The 20,581-nt window shown below is 47.2% G+C and overlaps 1 protein-coding gene and 1 long non-coding RNA gene across 5 annotated transcripts in view; both read left to right on the plus strand.

Annotated features, from left to right (window-relative positions):
- Positions 1-3,973, plus strand: part of LCMT1 (leucine carboxyl methyltransferase 1) — a 35,658-nt gene extending 31,685 nt beyond the window's left edge. For all 4 annotated transcript variants that reach the window (XM_036460189.2, XM_036460191.2, XM_036460188.2 and 1 more), the window contains 2 exons: positions 1,916-2,013; positions 3,779-3,973. In XM_036460189.2, the coding sequence (XP_036316082.1) occupies positions 1,916-2,013; positions 3,779-3,959 (279 nt within the window). In that variant the 3' untranslated portion in view covers positions 3,960-3,973. The remainder of the gene's footprint in view (positions 1-1,915; positions 2,014-3,778) is intronic.
- Positions 3,974-4,785: 812 nt separating this feature from the next.
- On the plus strand, positions 4,786-10,928 carry LOC123651055. Its single transcript, XR_006739515.1, has 3 exons — positions 4,786-5,041; positions 9,793-9,798; positions 10,125-10,928. It is a non-coding gene; the product is annotated as an uncharacterized LOC123651055 (long non-coding RNA).
- The last annotated feature ends 9,653 nt before the right edge of the window (positions 10,929-20,581 follow it).

The raw sequence follows: 20,581 nt of genomic DNA on the forward strand, positions 1-20,581 counted from the left end.
CTTTGACCATTGGGTGTGTGGCTGACACTCTAACCACAGAGCAATACCGGCCAGGGCAAACTTTTATTGATTTTTAGAGAGAGAAAATGAGGGATGGAGAGGAGTCCAAGGAGAGAGAGGAAGAGGGAGAAACATCGGGTGAGAGAGAAATGTGAATGTGAGAGAGCAACATTGATCAGTTGCCTCCTGCACCCACCCCTACTGGGGCTTGAACCTGCAACCTGACCAGACTCGAACCCACCACCTTTTGGTGTACAGGACAATGCTCCAGCCAACTGAGCCGCCAGCCAGGGCTGTAACCTCCTGGAGTGGCAGTGTGTGCCTCTGTTCCCTTCACCTTTGCATCCTTCCCCGCACCCATCCGTCTTTTACATGAACTTGTGACGTTTTTCGCATTGAAATACAACAGCTCTTTATGCAGCAAGGGAATCTGCCTTTGCTCTTTATGTTGCAGATACTTTTTTGCGTTAGTCTTTTGGTTTTGCTTATGGTGCTTTTCCTTCTTTTTAATGAAGTGAGTTGCCATGGAAGCACACCATGGCTACTACGGGTCTAGTAATAATTAATGCCGTTTTTAAACATTCGTTTAAAATCTTGCTTGGCGTTGACTTGTATTGACATAACCTTCAAACACGTGGTATCTACAGAACGTGTGAAGTGCAATTAACAAGTTTTGCTTGAAAAAGTTTGTGTTTGGTTTGGTTTTTGTTGCAAAACTAGGGCTAAGAAAATGGCGGATGAAGAGCATATTCGGCACTGCATGCTTTACGAGTTCCAATTAGGAAGAAAAGCAAGTGAGGCTGCAAAAAACATCTGTAGTGCTCTTGGTCAAGATGCAGTTAGCGCCAGAAAATGCCAGCGTTGGTTTGAGAAATTTCGCGAGGGAAATTTTTCGTTAGATGACAAGAGTGGTCGAGGCCGTGTGTCCAATTTTGATCAAGAAGCTCTTCAAGCTCTTTTGGTGCAAAATCCTCAAATTACCCAACAAGAGCTTGCGACAACTTTAAATTGTTCACAAAAAACAATTTCCAATCAATTGCGTGCACTTGGCAAAGTCCAAAAGTTTGGAAAATGGGTTCCTCATGAGTTGACCGACAACAACCGTAATCAAAGAGTCACAATTTGCAGTTCGCTCCTCTCTCGTCAAAACCGTTTGCCGTTTTTAGAGCAAATTGTTACCGGAGATGAAAAATGGGTGCTGTATGTTAATTTGAAAAGGCGGCCTCAATGGTTGGACAAAAATGAGGCTCCGCAGCCCACGCCAAAACCTGACTTGCATGCGAAAAAGTGATGTGTGTGTTTGGTGGAATTTTAAAGGAATTCTTCATTATGAACTTTTACCATCTAACCAAACCATTACAAGTGCAGTGGATAGTGCCCAATTGGAAAGGTTAGCCCAAGCTTTAAGAGAAAAAGAACCCGCGCTGATTAATCGGAAGGGCGTAATTCTTCACCACGATAACGCACAACCGCATACTGCAAGAATCACTGCTGCAAAACTGCGCCAGTTGGAATGGGAAGTTCTCCCTCAACCTGCATATTCTCCTGATATTGCCCCTTCCGATTACCATTTGTTTCGTTCTTTGTAAAACTTTCTTCTTGGAAAAAAATTTAATAATGAAGAATGCCTCAAAAATGTGTTGACCGAATTTTTTGCATCAAAAATCACAAAAATTTTACAACAGAGGGATTAAAATGCTTCCTGAGCGTTGGGCACAAGTAGTAGAAAACAACGGCAACTCTATTGTTGATTAAATTTTGTTGTATTGTTTAAATAAATTCGATTTTAAAAAGTATTAGAAAACGACATTAATTATTACTAGACCTAATACTTGTCGGCTCTTTCACATGGTCTGACACGAGTGCCTTGTCCTCTGTTACCTGCTCACGCGTCTGTTCTGCGTTGACTCTGCAGGATCGAGTCCCTCGAGTTCCTGGACGAGCTGGAGCTCCTGGAGCAGCTCATGACCCACTACTGCCTGTGCTGGGCCACCCGCGGGGGCAGCAAGCTAGGTACCGTGCCCTCTGCCTTCGCCTCACCGTGGGGACCTTTCACTCTGCAAGGAACGTAAGACATCCTGCGTTTTGAGTGCAGAGGGCACTAGCGACCGTGCCGGTGCCGTGACCGTCTTGGGATTGGCCATCATGTCCTGTGTCCCGCACACAGAAGCGGGAGGGGTGTCAGGGAGAGCCAGTGCAGGTGTGCTCAGGACTGCTGAGGGCAGCGGGAGACCTTGTGTTTACAGCAATAGTGGTCTTAGTCAGAGTGACCAAGGCCTGCCTTGTCATCAGCGATAGCCAGGTGTCCTGGGTGGTAAACGGACCCACTGTGAGCGACGCTGCCCAGCCGGCCGAGCAGGGCTCCCTGGTGCTCCCAGCACCGGGGCCTTGGTCCAATTTCTCCTCACAGCTTCCCACGTGCCCCTGCTTCCTCGGGGTGGCCCTTGGGCACCTGTGGAGAGTGCTTTAGATCCCAGTTTGGGCCTTGAACGTGATAGCTGCCCTGCAGGCTTCCAACAGATGTGTCCCAGGAGGGGCAGTGTGGACGGGCAGCTGATGCAGTGGGAGAATGTGACCGAGGCCGGCTCTGACCCCGTGAGAAAGTGCAGGCTGGCCCGGCAGTTAGTTAATCATTGCCCTGGTCCTGTCTCCCACTGCTTTATAAATTTACTCAGCTGTCAGCTCAGCCCACAACTCTCTTTTCTATTTGTTTTTTAACTTAAAACTAGAGGCCCAGTACATTTGTGCCCTGGGTCGGGGGTGGGGGGTCCCTTCAGCTCAGCCTGCACCCTCTTGCAATCTGGAACCCCTTGGGGAGCAGGCCTAGACCGGCAGTTGGACATCTCCCAAGGAATCCTAGAGGCAGAAGAGGCTCCCGCCATCGCTGCTGTGCTTGCCAGCCATGAGCCTGGCTTCTGGCTGAGCAGTGCTCCTTCTGTGGGAGTGCACTGACCACCAAGGGGCAGTTCCTGCATTGAGCATCTGCCCCCTGGTGGTCAGTGTGCATCATAGCTATTCTGCCATTTGGTGGTTTTGCATATTAGCCTTTTATTATATAGGATCACTTAGTGGGGTTTTTATATTGGTATTCTCCTCCCACTTAAAAAAGCAATGTAATTTTTAGTAGAGCCTTTGAAAGCTGATAAAAAGTGTGATGAAGAGAATAACCACGTGGGTACCTGCCACTGAGCACCTCGAGTGACTTTTCTCCTCTGCTTTTTCAGCTCTTATGTTGCTGGCAGAGTTGAATTTACAGGTTGTGTAGCTTTGATTGCTGATCTTTTCAACTCAGTATTATAACACGAGCATTCCCTTGCTATTATAAATCAGTGAGTGTAACTTCCATGGCTGTGTCCGAATTCACTGAACTTGCCCCACTTTGGAAACGCAGGCTGTGTGTAGGATTTTCAGTGGACTTTAGATTTTAGCGTGACAATGTGGTGAACATCGTTATGATGGGGCTTCCTTTGTCCCCACCTCCCCTGGCTGCCATGATGTCGGTACACATGTATGCGGTGAAGAACCGTGTCTGCATTTGTTAATGAGGCATGCGGCCCACCAGCCGCAAGTTTGATGGCTACGGGGCTTTCCTAACCCCTCCAGCTGCCGCGAGCCTGGCCTCATGTGGGCGCGTGTCCCTGTGCCAGCCGTCTGAAGGAGCAGGACGCAGCTGCCGCGCCGGGCGGCCTGTGCGGGGTGTCTCGGGGCGGGGCCAGGTCACCCCCACCCCCGAGTTGTCTCTTCTGCGGGAGCCGCTGGCAGCTCTGTTTCCCCGCAGGTCTGTCGGAGGTCACTTGCTAACCTGGTCAACGCAGAAGCTGCGGCCGCCAACCCTCCCGGAGCTGACGTGCGGGGCCCAGAGTGCTGGCCAGGCCTCGTCTCCGTGCATCCCACCCCCCATAAATGGGTTCCTCGGGTGCCGCTGCACTTCCTGCTCCTGTCTGCTTCCGGTTAAATAAACCTCAGCTGCCAATGGCCTGCGTGTGTCCTGTCTGATTTGTCATTGTCCGTGTTGTCAGGCACCTCTGTGCGTCCCAGCAGCCCCTCCCGTTGGCACTGACGAGAACGGCCCACACTGGCCGGGAAGGCTGCGTCCTGGAGGCTGAGACCGCGGCAGGCAAGTCGCGGTTAAGTCCAGCTTGGCGGTCACGGCTCACACCAGTGACTTCCTGTGGGGCCTGTGGTTGTCTTGCTTCGTGTTTGTCAACTTGAAGGTTGAGAGGAGAAGCCTCCAGGGGCAGCCTCCAGGCGGGAATGCAGGTGCCTGGCAGTGAGGTGCTGCCAGGCCGCCCAGAGGCCGCGGAGCCCCGGAGGGAGAGGAGGGCGGTGAACAGGACCTAGGATCTTGCTGAGCTCCACACGGAGTCACATCTGCAAACAGCTTGCTAAACGTGACTGCGTGAGGACAGTGACCTGGGAGAGCTCTGGGAACATGAGAGACCCGGGTTTTCCCGTGGGTGAGCCCGGGTACTGGGGGCCCGAAGCCTGGTTCGGATTGGGGCTTCCAGAGGGCAGAGCGGAGGACTTAGAGACAAGATGGGCCCTTTAAGGGAGAGAGGTGGTGCCCTGAAGGGGAGTCAGGAGTCAGGAGCCTGGACGAGGAGGATCCATGTGGAGCAGCCCTGGAGGGAGTGGCCAGGGCAGCTCCCCGCGGTGCTGGTGGTGCTGGTGGGGCGCGGGGCGGGCTGCAGAGGATGGCAGTCATGCCACAGCCCGTCCCCACTCGGGAGGAGCCAGGGGACTGAGAACAACGGGACCAGCCACTGGGCAGTGCCTGTGCCCGGCCCCCCGGCCGCTCTGGGGAAGCATGTGGCGGCAGGGCTGCTTAGGAGCCGGGCGTACCTGTGTGAGAGGCCAGGGCAGGCACGGCTGTCTCAGACGAGGCCTCCCTGGGCCCTGGCCCAGCCAACCCCCAGCTGACCATGGCCAACCAGGCCAGCGCAGGCTGCCCTGCTTACTGGCAGAGCGTGAGTGAGCGGAATGGTGGTGGTACCACTGCGTTTGGGGAGAGTTGGTTATTCCTCGGTGGGTAACCCCGCAGGTGAGGGCGGATCAGGGGAAGAAGGCAAACCACTGGAGGTTGGCTCCTTCATTAGTGTGCAGTCTGTGCCACCTGTGCTGGTGTGGAGTTAACATGGACACAGATGTGGTCCCTGCTCCCAGCACCGTCCAGCGCGGCCTCGTAGGGTCCTGTAGCTGGTGCGGGAGGAGGGGGCCCTGGGAGGTGCTGGGAGAGAGGTGCGAGCTGAGGCTGAGGGTCTGCATGCGGGGCACCTGGGGTGGAAATGGGAGAGAGAGTTCTGGGGAGTGGGGGAAGTGGAGGGAGTGGGGGGCGGTGGGGGGAGTGTGGGGTTGGGTGGCGAGCGGCTCTGCTGGCCCACGCGGTGCCTCAGAGCGCACGCAGTTCCTCTTCGGCTCACGAAGACCCCGCAGGCTCACGGGATATTTAAGACATTCATTCCCAACGGGCATGACCCTGCCCCCAGTGCTGCAAAAACAGGTTCCTGGATGGCGGTTTGTAGCCGGCAGACCGAGAGACATAAGCAGCCCCAGCCTGTCTCCTGGTGAACGCAGTGCGGGAGCTCAGGAGGCCTTGTCTGGAACGGCTCCAGAGGGGACATCGTGGAAAGGAGGTTGAGGTCCTCACCTCCTCCCACCTCACAGAAGAGCATGATTCTTGCCCCAAACCTTCACTGGAGCTTTGCCCTGGAGATTAAAACCTGGGTGGGGTTCCAAGATGGCTGCAGAGTGGCGGGAAACAGCTCACCTGCAGAGCCTTCAGCTTGAAAAGCCAGTTTAAGGACAGCTGACATGTGGGCGGGGATGTGGAGGGGACAGGAGACGCGGAGAGGGTGAGCCAGCTTGCGGCTGTGCAGCGGCTGCGTGGCTGGAAAGCCGGCGGAGGTGTGGCAGTGCAGTCCCTGGCCCGGGAGTGTGGGTCTCAGCCCCGGGCAGGGATCCCAACCCAGAGCAACAGGGGGCGAGGGGATGAGTCCACCTGGGAGGCTGAGACCGCACATCCTAGGCAGAGAGCTGCTGCTTTGTGACAAGCCGGCCTGGGAAGCTCATGCCCATCTGTGGGAGGGGCCATTGGAGGAATCTCACCAGTACACCCAGGAGTGAATCCGAGGGACCCTTTATTCCCTGGAAGAACACATGGTGGAGACGGGGCTGGACAGTGTGGTCCAGCACAGAGAACTGGCACCCCTAACCCGACCTGTGCAACAGCTGGTGCTGCCCCGCCCTGTTGTGACCTGAGGCAAGAGGAGGGTGGGAATCTGGCTGGGTCTGGTGATGCGGGGCCCTAGGGTATTTGGCCTGGTTGGAACCTGGATGGAGGGCACATCCAGTGGGGGCCAGCCACGCTGAAAGATTGGAGTGCAAAGTGGGGCCGACTTTAAAATTTCCTCTTATCCCCTCTAGCTTGGGGTGGAATAGGGATTGCCAGTAAACTGGGCAGAGCTGAGGCACTGGAAGAGGAGGAAGTGCCCACCCGCCCTCCTTCAAGCTATAGGCACCACCCACAATGCGGATCTGTTTAAGCCACCCAAGCCAGGTCCAGGACATCACCTAGAGTCCATTTCTTTGGGGTAGGGGAGAGCAGCTCAGAAAGGGACACTCAAGGCGTGAGACCCTCTGGGCTGCAGAGGCCCCGCCCACCAAGCTACTTGTGGCTCGGCCTGCAGGCTTCAGTCGGAGAGCCCAGGGCCAGGCAGGAGAGTGACTCGCACTGACCTGCACCACACTACCTCTCCGGAGACCCAGCACTGACACAACACAGGCCAGAGTCAACAACATAGGAGCAAGGGCCAGCAGACGCCACAAATAATAGATCCAAAGGACTTTTTCTTCTTCTCTTTTTTCTCTTTTCTTCTATTATTTTTTCTCATATAATTTTCACTTTCTTTTTCTGTTTTTCTTTTCCTATTCTACATTTTATTTTTTTATTATTCATTATTTTAACATTATTTTTTATTTTGTTTCTGCTCTTATTCTGTTTCTTTTCTTTTTCACATTCTCTGTTTTTGGTTATTTATTTATTTTTAAATATAATCTGATTCACCCTGACTGGTTTGGCTCAGTGGATAGAGCATCACCCTTTGAACTCAAGGGTCCCAGGTTTGATTCCGATCAAGGGCATGTACCTTGGTGGCGGGCACCTCCCCAGGAGGGGGTGTGCAGGAGGCAGCTGATCCATGTTTCTCATTCATCAATGTTTCTAACTCTATCCCTCTCCCTCGGCAAAAATAAATTCAATAGAATATATATATATTTTAAACTAATTCTTTTGGTTTGGTGCTTTTGTTGTTGTTTTCATATTATTTTCAGTTTGGTCTTATTTTGTTCTGTCAGCACCTGTATAACAGTTGGCACAATGTGGTCAGGGTTGAGCCTCACAGTAAGTCTGAGGGGTGAGCCCACCCATAAACATGGCAACAGCAATCAAGACCCAAATTCGATAGGATGGCTCACATAAGCCACACAAGAGGCATTCCTAGTGCACACAGTTGAGAAGATCAAGGAGATTGCACTACTGGATCCCACAAGAAGGCCACCCCACCAAGTCTGGGAGGCATAGTAGTCTTATCCAATATACCGAAACAAACACAGAGAAGCAGTAAAAATGGGGAAATAAAAAAAATAGCCCCCCAATGAAAGAACAGGAAGAATCTCTAGAAAAAAACACACAAAAGGAAATGGAGGAAAGCAATTTATCAGAAACTGTATAAAATAGTGGTTTTTAGAATGCTCATGAAAAAGGACATAGAAACAATGAACAGCAACCAGTCAGAAATGAAGACTGACAGCTGAAACGAAAAATACATTGGAAGGAATTAATAGTTGGTTAGAAAAAGTAGATAACTGAACCAGCAAATTAGAAGGTAAGGTAGAAAAAAGTCCATCAGAGTAGCAAAAAGAAAATTAAAAGCACAAGGACGGTATATCATGAAACAAAACATCTGCATCATAGAGGTACTCTAAGTAGAAGAAAGTAGCAAGGGATAGAAAAAATGTTTGACGATATAATGACAGAAAACTTACCTAAATTGGTGAAGGAAAAAAATCACACGGGTTCAAGAAGCACAGAGAGTCACAATTAAGATGAACACAAAGATGTCCACACCAAGGCACATAATTAAAATAGCAAACATTAAAGACAAAGAGTATCATAAGGGCAGCAAGAGAGAGACAGGCAGGCAGTTACCTAAAAGGAAGCTCCCATAAGGCTGTCAGTTAATTTATCAACAGAAACTCTACAGGTCAGAAGGGAATGGCATGACGTTTTCAAAGTAATGAAAATGAGGATATAAAACCAAGACTGCTCCATCTAGCAAGACTATCATTCAAAATTAGAGGTAAAATAAAGAGCTTCCCAGACTAAATAAATAAATAAATAAAAGGCTAAAGAAGTTAATTACCGCCAAACTAGCATTGCAAGAAATGTTAAAAGGATTGTTGGGAGGAGGAGGAGGAAGAAGAAGAGAAGGAGGAAGAGAGAGAAAAGAAATAAAAATGGCAATATAAGTACCTATCAATAATAACCTTAAATGTAAATGAATTAAATGCTCTAATCAAAAGACACAGGGTAACTGAATAGATAAGAAATCATGACCTATATATATGCTGTCTCCAAGTGACCCAACTCAGAACAAAAGACTCACAAAATGAAAGTGAAGGTGGAAAAAAAATTTCCATGCAAATGAAAACTATCTATCTATCTATCTATCTCTATATATATATATATAAAGCTGGGGTAACAATATTCATATTTGACAAAATAGACTTCAAAACAAGAGACAAAGGAGTTCTCTACATACCAAAGGGATAAGTCCAACAAAATATAACCCTTGTAAACATATATACATTCAATATAGGATTACCATTCTTAAAAGGTGGTAGCACTTAGAGAACATTGCAGTCTGACAATTTCATTAGAATCAGAAATTGTCCATTGGACAAAAATTCTCTTTTAAAACAAAATCAGAGGAACAAAAACAAAGGAATGTCATTACATTACTTGTTCCATTCCTGCTTTTATGTATTAATTTTTGATTCTTTATTGAGATATAATTTACACATAACATTATATTAGTTTCAGGTGTACAACATGCTTCAGCATTTGCACCTATTGCAAAATAATCGCCACAAGTCTGGTTAACATCCTTCACTCCACAGAGTCAAAACTTTTTTGTGTGTGATAAGAATGTTTAAGATCTACTCTCTTAACAAGTCTCAAATACACCACCGATTTGTTAGCCACAGTTGCCATGCTGTGCATCACACCCCCATGACTTACCGTATTTTTCGGACCATAAGACGCACTTTTTTCCCCCCAGAAGTGGGGGGAAAAAGTCCCTGCGTCTTATGGTCCGAATATAGCCTACACATATACTTTAAAAAAAAAGTTTTTTTACTTGCCCGGCTCTGTGTGGTCTCTGTGTGCTTGCCCGGCTCTAAAATGGATCTAAATGCTGCTGTTTACTTTACAGGGTTGATTACATGTGTTTATGACTGTGATGTTGGGTTTTAATGCACATAAAATATTTTAGGACACTATTTGTTTCAGAATCTTTTTTTCTTCATTTCCCTTCTCTAAAAACTGGTGCGTCTTATGGTCCAGTGCGTCTTATGGTCCGAAAAATACGGTACTTATTTTACACTGGAAGTGTGTACCTGGACCCACTTCACCCATTTTTTATACAAATTAAAACCACCATGAGAGACCATTTGCACCTACTAGAATCTCTAAGATCCCAAAGTCGGGCCTCACACACTGTCAGGAGAACACAGCAGCTGGTCTGGGCAGGTAGGACTACATGGGCATTTTGAAAAACAGGTTGGTGGTTTTTTTTTTGTTTTTTTTTTAAATACATTTTTATTGATTTCATAGAGGAAAAGAGAGTGAGAGAAAGAAATAGAAACATCAATGATGAGATAGAATCATTGATCAGCTGCCTCCTGCACACCCCCTACTGGGGATCGAGCCTGCAAGCCAGGCATGTAATCAAACCTGGGACCCTTTGGTCTGCAGGCTGATGTTCTATCCACTGAGCCAAACCGGCTAGGGCCAGGTTGGTGGTTTTTCTTCACAGTTAAGTGCACTTGTGCCGTTTCACTCCTAGGTATTTCCTCCAGACAGATGAGTGTGTGTCATCAGCACACTTGTACAAAAATGTTCAGAGGTGCTGGATTTGGAACATCCTGAAACTGGAGAAACGTTCCCCCGTGGGTGTGTGGGTAAACACTCGGACCATCCTACCACAGAACGCTACAGCAGGCAGAAGGAAAGAGCCCCCTCACCCCGACACAGCCACACGGATGGGTCCACAACAAACGTGCTGATTGGAAGACGCCGGTGTCACCAGGAAGCTTTCGAAGTGATACATGTCACTCTCCCGGTTTTGGTGATGGCTTCATGGTGTGCACATGTGCCAAAACGTCTCAATTGCTCACCTTAAATGTGTAATTTGTTGCCTGTGAGTTATACCTCTATAAATTATTCCTGTTTTAGAAATAACTTTTCTAAAACCAAAAGAGTCTGTCAGTGATTTCTGGCTCTGTTCAGGGCCAGGGCCGGGCTTGCTGCCTGATTTCTGCCAGCAACTTCAATGAGATGGTAACGGGCGTGGGAAAGCCTCCTGGGTTGTAAGGCGATTTCTAAGTGTATGTAATTTCCCATGTCCCTGGATAATGTGTCATGCCAACAGCACAGTTTGAGTCAGTAGTCCTTTCTTAGGGACCACAGATTCACCTACAGCTTTCCTCTTGGTGAAGTCCAGAAAGTAACTTCCTAAAAGCAAGTTACTTGGTTTTATTTTTAGCTTTTTATTGAAGTACTAGAGGCCCCATGCACAAAAGTCTTGCAAAAGTAGGCCTTCCTTCCCTGGGCTGCCGGCCCCTGCTCCCCTCTGGCACCTGGGACCCGGGCTTCCCTCGCAGCCCTGGCTTTGTCCGAAAGGTCATCTGGAAGGGCATCTGCCCTAATCGGCATATTATGCTTTTATTATTATAGACAACACACATGGAAAGTACATGAATTGTAGCAGCTGAGACTCACCAACACAGCTGCCAGCATCTGGATCGCAAACAGGAGGTGAGCCCCCAGGAAGTTTCCACGCTGTCCCACCGCTGCCGCCCAAAGCTGACAGCGGTTGGCTGTGCTGGTTTTTTGTTTGTTTTATTTTTATTTATTTATTTTTATAAATTTCTTTATTGATTATGGTGTCACATAATGGTCCTCATCTCCCCATTCCCATCCCAAAACCCTCCCCATGTATGCCCACCCCCTGTTGTCCATGACCTCTGGTTAGGCTTATGTGCATGCACACAAGTCCTTTGGTTGATATCTCCCCTTTGCCCCTTCATGTGGCTCAGTGTTTTCCACTTTTTGAGATTGATTTACTTGCCAACTGTCCAACGTGACTCACATTTTCCTTGATGCTTTCTCTCTTACTCTTTCTCTCTTTTTGCTCCTCACTCAAGAATAGGTTTTTATTGATCTGAGAGAGAGAGGAAGGGGGGAGAGAGACAGAGACAGAGACAGAGACAGAGACAGAGACAGAGAAACACTGACTGGCTGGCTCCTGTAGGTGCCCAGACTAGGGATGGAACCCACAACCTCTATAAAACGACGCCCCAACCAACTGAACCCCCGGCCGGGGCTCCCTTACTCTCTTTAGTAACATCATATCTTAGCTGAGACGTGAAGGATGAGTAGGATTTTGCCAGATTTAGGGAAGAGTTTGAGTAGAAGAAACAGACTGTCCAAAAGCGTGAGGGAGAGTACAACTCAGGGTTGTTTTAAACACTGGGAGCGACGTTTATTCTGGAGTAGACATTCCCTATTTAGCTCAGCTGCTTTCATGATTGTGACCAGACAGTTGCCAGATTTTTCTACAATAAATGATGAAATCAAAGTCCCTGCACAGACATACTTCCCCATTAGAGGCTTTGTTTCCATAAGATCAGTTTGCAACCAGAGGCTGCTGTGTCTTGGGGTATGTGAATATATATAATAAATAAATAAATATATATATAATAAATAATATATATATATGAAATAAATTATATATATATATATATATATATATATATATATATATAATTTATTTTTTTTTACAAAGAGGAAGGGAGAGGGATAGAGAGCTAGAAACATCAATGAAAGAGAAACATTAATCAGGTGCCTCTCGCACCTCCTACTGGGGATGTGCCTGCAACTGAGGTACATGTCCTTGACAGGAATCAAACCTGGGACCCTTGAGTCCGAAGCCAACACTCTGTACACTGAGCCAAAGTGGTTAGGGCTGAATTTAGCTATTTAATGAGTGTTGCAAGATGGAGTTATAGATATTATAGCAAATCACACTTCCACCGTAATGTATGTGTTTGCCTATTTCTCCATCTTTGTCAGTATTGAACGTCAATCACTTAAAAATGTTTTCCTGTTCTGTTGCTTTAATTTGAAATGTTAGAGAGATTCTCTGTTCATGTTTGTTGACCGTTTGGGTTTCCTCTTCTGTGGAATGATTTAATTTTAACAGTTGTTGCTATCCAATGAAAGCAGCAGGAGACCAGGGACCATTCTGGCTCCTCTTGTGGACAGAGCCACAGTTGCTGCCGAGCGGATGCGTGCAGGCGGGTCCTCAGGGTGAGACTCATTAGCTGCTTCCTCAGTCCAGTGCGTCCAGGCAGTCAGTCCTGATACAGCCCATACGCCTGATGCCTGGATACCAGTGCCTCTCGAGAGCCAGCATTTGAACGTGGCACTGCGGGGTACAGAGGGCGCTGCTGGCTTCCATGGGGGAGTGAGGTGCTCAAGCTCAGGCTGACCTGTGACCTGAGCCACCTGGGAATCAGCCGCCCCTCAGCAGTGGGGGAGGCTCCGTATCATCTGTGCTCGCCTGGAGCTCACAGCTCAGCACCTGCCTCACACCGTGGCCCAGGTCAGGAGGAAACCAACACACAGCCCAGTGTCTCTGAAGGGGAGGGAGGGAACACATGGCCGGAGGTGGTCTCTGCTGAGAGAGGGAGAGAGAGAAAGAGGGAGAGAGAGAGAGAGAGAGAGAGAGAGAGAGAGAGAGAGAGAGAGAGAGGGAGGGAGGGAGGGAGGGAGGGAGGGAGGGAGGGAGGGAGGGAGGGAGGGAGGGAGAGAGAGAGAGAGAGAGAGAGAGAGCCCCCGACTCAGCAACTGAACAAGTTGTTTCCTCCGGCAGCTCCCACATTCCTGTCTCTCGTCATTCCGGCCGCAGCACACCCTAGTGCTGCTGATCATTCGAAAGTCAGTGCCGGAATCTTAGCACTTCCATCTTAACAACTTAGTAGCCATTTAAAACCCACATAAAGGCGTAAGTTTTTATTTCCTTCTTAAATAACTATAAGTAATTTGGTTTAATTGGGCTCTTAAACAACTTTCATTCTTAAACAGTTACCATGGGGGAGGGTGTGTGTGTGCTTGGGGCCCCTGCAGCCCCAGAGCAGGCAGATGGAGTGCAGCCACCTCTTCCTCCTCCACATGGATCTCATGTTACTTCCGTGTGATGGCGACCCCAGAAAGCCTGCATGGCAAAGCGGTGGTGTTCGCTGAAAGAGTGCAGGGCTATTTATTGTGACAACCATGAATGACCGTGAGCTAGTAATTCACTCGGCGTCTGACATATTGAGCATCATTATATTCCCCCTGAACAGTTAAAATATCCCCCGCCCCCTGGCCACACCCTAGGGGGGCAAGGGGGGAGGGGAGGGCAGGTTGATTTAACCGGGGAGTTCCCTTTTTAATTACGCAACGTACAAGGGGCGCATACTCTTTCACTAGGACGTGTCAGTACGTCATGCCCAGTGGACGTAATTTTATATTATTATTTTTTTATTTATACTTAATTAAAATAAATGAAATACACATTTTTTCGTTTATTTATATGTAAAGCACAAAGGAAAATACAAATTACAAACAAATAGAAAAGAATACCAACAAAAAAAATGGAAACATCGAATTAAAAAATTATAAATTTTACAAACAATTATGAAGATTACAAAAAATATATACCATCCCTCTCAGGAAGCAACATATATTTCAAGGACGTATTCATATGTCCTACCAGTTCCCGATAGTGTTTACGTTTGACGTATTTATAGGTCCTGCTCGGTTAACAGGTTAAGGAGAAGTGGTGGGGCTGTCGGGAGGCGGGTGATGTCATCAACGCTCCACTTGGGGGAAGCTGCACCTCGTGGTCTCAGGATGGCGTCCCTTCCTGTGTGACCACCAGCCACACAAGAGCGGGGGGAGGGAAGGGCCGACAGTGTGCGGCTGCTGTGACAGCCCTGGCCTGCAGCAGTGGCCGGGAGGGGCTGCAGGTGCAGAGCCGCCTTGCACCTTTGTGCCCTAACAGCGGACAGATCAGAGGCCTGGTCCTGCCGGTGGCCTGGGCAGATGGGACATTTGCCATCACACAGTGCCTTAGGCAGCCATCACCCCGCCCATCCTGATGATTCTTTTGTCTCTGGGACATCGGCCAAGCAAGCTTTCTGAGGCTGTGAAAATGTGTTGTTTGCCTGCGTGACGGTTAGTGTCCTCTCGGAGGCCGCTGGTTCCAGCTGCTGGTCAGTGCTGGCGGCGAGGGCGGAGTACGCACCCGCGGCCACAAGGTTTGCAACCCGCAGTACCCGACTGCTCAGTCAGGGGCTCTGTCTTCTTCCCTTAGATTGTCACATAATACATGGCAACAGCCAACACAGCAACAGCCGTCTGGTGTGAATACATAGAAATATCTTTTTTTTTTTTTTTTTTGTCAGATGAGCAAAATATAGTTTTTGGGTGTGACGCAGAATTTCATTTTATTTTTTAAAATATGTTTTTATTGGTTTCAAAGAGGAAGGGAGAGGGAGAGAGATAGAGACATCAATGATGAGAGAGAATCATTCATCGATCGGCTGCCTCCTGCATGCCCCCACTGGGGATTGAGCCTGCAACCCAGGCATGTGCCCTTGACCGGGAATCCAACTGTGACCTTCTGGTTTGTAGGTCGATGCTCAACCACTGAGCTGCGCCGGCCGGGCGGATTTTAGTCATTAGTTTATGTGCCATGAGATGAAAAGGCAGAAATCCCCGTCTAGAGGATGGACACCCAGCAGGCCAGGGGGCAGGGCGGCAGGCGCCTGGTGGGGGATTTGAATGAGGAGAAGTTGGCCAGCGGACAAGAGAAACAAGGATGGCGCGGGCGAGAGGGGCGAGGCACACGCTCACTGACAGGTGTTTGGTCCTGGCCAGGGATGGTGGCTAAGGGGGTCGGCTGTGCCCTGGAAGCCACAGGCGGCTGAAAGGTATCAAGTCAGGGAAGGGCATGGTTAGACTGACAATCTGGGAACAAACCTCCCTTCTCCGATGTGTGGCACAGCCAGACTCATTTCCGGGCTCTTCTGGGGTCAGGCAGGGCCGTGCGACACAATTCTTTCTTCGTTTTTTTCCAAGAAAAAAAAAAAGATTTTAAATTTAATAATATTACCAAAACTGTACCAACATAGTATGATATCACAAAAGTTGTAGGACATATTAAAAATTTGCAAATAACATGATTGCTTCTGTTCTAACATATTTTTTCCCTCTGGTTCTATTTTTGTTCATCAATAAATGTTTATGTTGTTCATTGTATTCCACAAATGAATGAGATCATGCAATATTTATCTTTCTCTGACTGGCTTATTTCGGTTAGCATAATGATCTCAATCTCCATCCATGCTGTTGCAAATGGTAGGAGTCCCTTCCTTTTTACAGCAGCGTAGTATTCCATTGTGTAGATGTACCACAGTTTTTTAATCCACTCATCTGCTGATGGGCACTTAGGCTGTTTCCAAATCTTAGCAATTTTAACTTGTGCTGCTATGAACATAGGGGTGCATATATCCTTTCTGATTAATGTTTCTGATTTATTGGGATATATTCCTAGAAGTGGGATCCCTGGGTCAAATGGGAGTTCCATTTTTAGTTTTCTGGAAAACTCCCTATTGTTCTCCACAGTGGCTGCACCAGTTTGCATTTCCACCAACAGTGCACGGAGGTTCCTTTTTCTCCGCATCCTCGCCAGCACTTGTCATTTGTTGATGATAGCCATTCTGAAAGGTGTGAGGTGGTACCACATTGTTGTTTTGATTTGCATCTCTCTGATGATTAGTGACTTTGAGCATGTTTTCATATGTCTCTTGGCCTTCTGTATGTCCTCTTTTGAAAAATGTCTATTGAGGTCCTTTGCCCATTTTTTTAAATTAGATTGTTTATCTTCCTTTTGTTAAGTTGTATGAGTTCTCTGTAAATTTTGGAGATTAAACCCTTATCAGAGATAACATTGGCAAATGTATTCTCCCATGCAGTGGGCTTTCTTGTTTTGTTGATGGTTTCTTTTGCTGTGCAGAAGCTTTTTATTTCGAGTAGTCCAATTTGTTTATTTTTCTCCTTAGTTTCCATTGTCCTAGGAGCTCTATCAGTAAAGATATTGCTCCAACATATGTCTGATATTTTGCTGCCTATGAATTCTTCTAAGATTTTTTAGGTTTCCTGTCTTATGTCCTTTATCCATTTTGGGTTTATTTTTGTGTACGGTGTAAGTTGGTGGTCTAGTTTCATTTTTTGCATGTATCTGTCCAATTTTCCCAACACCATTTATTGAGGAGACTAACTGGACTTCATTGTGTGCTCTTGCCTCCTTTGTCAAATATTAATTGAGCATAATGGCTTGGGTTGATTTCTAGGTTCTCTGTTCTGTTCCATTCATTGATCTATATGTGTTATGCCAGTACCAGGCAGTTTTGAGAACAGTGGCTTTGTAATATAGCTTGATATCTGGTATTGTGATCCCTCCAACTTTGTTCTTTCTCAGGATTGCTACAGCTATTTGGGGTCTTTTTTATTCCAGATAAATTTTTGGAGAGTTTGTTCTAGTCTGTGAAATATGCCATTGGTATCTTAATGAGAATTGCATTGAACCTATCTATTGCTTTGGGTAGCATGGACATTTTAATGATGTTGATTCTTCCAATCCATGAATATGCTATATTCTTCCACTTGTTTATGTCTTCCTCTATCTCTTTTTTCAATGTTTCATAGTTTTCTGAGTACAGGTCTTTTACTTCCTTAGTTAAGTTTATTCCTAGGTATCTTAATTTTTTTTTTTTGTTGCAGTGGTAAATGGGATTGCTTTTTTTAGTTTCTCTTTCTATAAGTTCATTATTTTGTATAAAAAAGCCATAGATCTCCAGGTGTTAATTTTGTATCCTGCTATATTGCTGAATTTGTTTATTAAGTCTAGTGTTTTTTTTAATTAAATTATTATCTGTGTACATATTTTAACATTGTCCCCCCAAACATACCCTCCCTCCCCAGAGTTTTGTGTCCATTGGTTGTACTTATATGCATGTATACAAGTCCTTCAGTTGATCTCTTATCTCCCAAGTCTAGTGGTTTTTTGATGGACAGAATTCTTACTAATCACACCTGGGTAGCCCATGAAAACCTCCTGCACAGCACCCCACATCCTCTCCATCTCATGTCCTGGCTGGAGGGTAAGATCTGAGGGCTTACATGGTGAGTCTCCCAGTGGAAGTGGCCTGGATCCCTGAGTCACATAAGGTGAAGAGCCTGTTATGGACCATTATGTGAACAATGAGTCCTTTTTCAGTATATGAGGCCATTGAAATGTTGGGGTTATTTGTTATACAGGTTATACTCTGACTAACACAAACCATATTAATAGCTACGATATGTTGGGCACCTGTTCTGAATTGGGCACTTTGCTAATAAGCACGCTGTCTCATTTCACCCATTTTACAACCCTATGGTGATATGTGCCACCATTAGCCCATTTTTCATAAAAGAGGAAATGGGAACAGAGAGAGCAGACAGTGGGCAAAGGTGGAGAAGTCTGATCCCCAAGCCTAGACCCAAGAGCCTACTGTGCCCTGCTCTCTCCCAGTGTCAGAGGAATGGGCTAAAATGGAGTGAGGCAAGGAGACCAGATGAGGATTTATTCTAGTATTAGAGGCCTGGTGCATAAAATTCGTACACTTTGGTGGTGGGGGGGGGGTGTGTGTGTCCCTCATCCCCACCTGCGCCCTCTTGCAGTCTGGGAGCCCTTGGGGGATGTCTGACTGCCACAAAGGCATAAGAGGCTCTGCCCTGAGCCTGGCCTCTGGCTGAGTGGTGCTCCCCCTGTGGGAGCACACTGACTACCAGGGGACAGCTCCTGTGTTGAGTGTTTGCCCCCTGGTGGTCAGTGTGTGTCATAGCCACTGGTTGTTCCACTTTTTGGTCGATTTGCGTATTAGCCTTTTATTATATAGGACTATTAGCTGGAAGTTTCTGCCTGTGAAGGGGGGAAAAAGAAGGTAAGTAGCAGGAGAAGCAGGTTTATTGTAAGCATGAAGTGAATGACTGAGAAGTACACTGAATGTCTGATTTTCTTCAAGAGACCAAGCAAGAACTGATGAAGGCCTGGGTGAGAATAGGAGAAAAATATTACAGAAGCAGCATTGGGCAGTATTTGGGCAAAGCATGAGGGAGAAGTTGAGAGCTGGACCTCTATCTTATGTTGCCATTTGCGGAACCGGCAGGAAGGGCATAAGATACATCTGGTGCGCTGTGCTGTGGGAGTGAAGGAGGGCGAGCATGGGCTCCAGATAACAGGCAGAGAGCAGACCCACCCCTTCCGGCACGCGCAGATGCCCAACAAAGGCGCTGCATTTGGTTCTCCTCCAAAAAGGACACCCACAAGCTGTCCACCCACTTCTCTGCGGAGGCTGATGCTTTCTTATCTACACACATTTGGGCAAGTTCTCTGTGCCTTGTTTTATTATCTGAAGATGGGATAAGAAGCAATGAAGACTTATCTCATAGGGGTGCTATGAATATACGCAGAGTGTGTTAGGTGTGTGGTGAGTAGTCAATAAATGGTAGAAAGGGTCAGTAAAACCCTCGCATCTGTGTCACTGTTCCTCCATCTGTACATACAAACCCAGAGACGCTGTGAGCATGGACCTGAACCTGCTAGTCCTGTTCATTGTGCTTTTCCACATGGCTCAAACGGGGACTGTTTCACTGCAGGTATTTAAATATTTGCTGAATGGATGAATAAGGAAACCCTTCTCTCCTTCCATTCATCCATCCATTCATCTATCCTTCCTTCCTTCCTTCCTTCCTTCCTTCCTTCCTTCCTTCCTTCCTTCCTTCCTTCCTTCCTTCCTTCCTTCCTTCCTTCCATGTGTCCATCTTTCCATCCTTCCCCATGCATCTATCTTCTATCCATCTCTCTCCTCTCCCTCCCTCCCTCCCTCCCTTCCTCCCTCCCTCCTTCCCTCCCTCCTTCCATTTTAAATAGCAGTTGAGTATAGTGGTTTAACTCAGTGTTGTTGTTTTCTTCAATTGTGATAAAAAAAAATACGTAGTGTAAATTTACCAAATCAATTATCTTAAGTGTGTGGCTCAGTGGCATTAAATGCATTCCCATTGTTGTGCAATCACCACTATCCACCTCCAGACTTCTTCATCTTCCCAAACTGAAGCTCTGTGCCCATTAAACACTAACCCCCCTTCCCCTCCTCAGCCCCGACAGCCACCATTGTACCTTCTCTCTGAATCTACCCTGTGTAAGTGGAATCACACAGTATTTGTCTTTTTGTGTGACATAGCCCACAAGTTTTGCAATCACTAACCCTGTGAAACTTAACCTTCCGGAATCTCCACGTCCCCATCTGTAAATGTACTATTATTATAGTTCCTGCCTAGTGGGGTTGTTGAGGTTAAATGAGATAGTACATGTAAGGTCTGTAGCCCAAGTCTGGCACTAGAAAGTACTCAGTAAATATAGATTAAACATCAGTACATGTTATACATTAGTAGACACCTCCTCGTGGTGTTTACCATGTGTCTGGCACTGTCGGGGGCACTTTACATATACACTGAGTGGCCAGATATTGTGACCACTCCATCAGTACTTCGTTGGGCCACTTTTTGCCTTCAATACGGCAGCGATTCTCCTTGGTATTGACTCCACGAGATCTTGAAAGGTGATGCGAGGAATCTGACACCGTGCCTGATGTCTCTGTCGGGTCTGTGAGATTTGATGGTTTTGGAACCAGCTGCCTGATGGCTCTTTTAACTTTGTCCCACAAATGGTCACTTGGGTTGAGATCTGGTGACTGTGGGGGCCACCTAAGCAAGGTAGAGTCTCCTTCATGTTCTTGAAACCACTCCTGCACAATACAAGCACTGCAGCATGGCGCATTGTCTTGCTGGAAGAAGCCATCTCCATTGGGACACACCATCAGCATGATAGGATGAACTTGATCAGCAATGATACTTAGGTATGTTGTGCTATTCAAACGTTGTTCCACATGAATTAAAGGGCCCAAATCATGCCAGGAAAACATGCCTCAAACCATAACACTGCCCCTGCCAGCCTGAAGGGTTGTACTCATGCATGTGGGGTGCATGCTTTTGTGCTGTTCCGCAAAATTCTCACTCTGCCATCTGCACGATGCAACTGGAAACATGATTCATCGGACCACATGACTTTTTTCCAATGTTTGACTGTCCAAT

The sequence above is a fragment of the Pipistrellus kuhlii genome, unplaced genomic scaffold (assembly GCF_014108245.1).
Source record: "Pipistrellus kuhlii isolate mPipKuh1 unplaced genomic scaffold, mPipKuh1.p scaffold_m20_p_31, whole genome shotgun sequence".
In the NCBI taxonomy this organism is placed as follows: Eukaryota; Metazoa; Chordata; class Mammalia; order Chiroptera; family Vespertilionidae; genus Pipistrellus; species Pipistrellus kuhlii.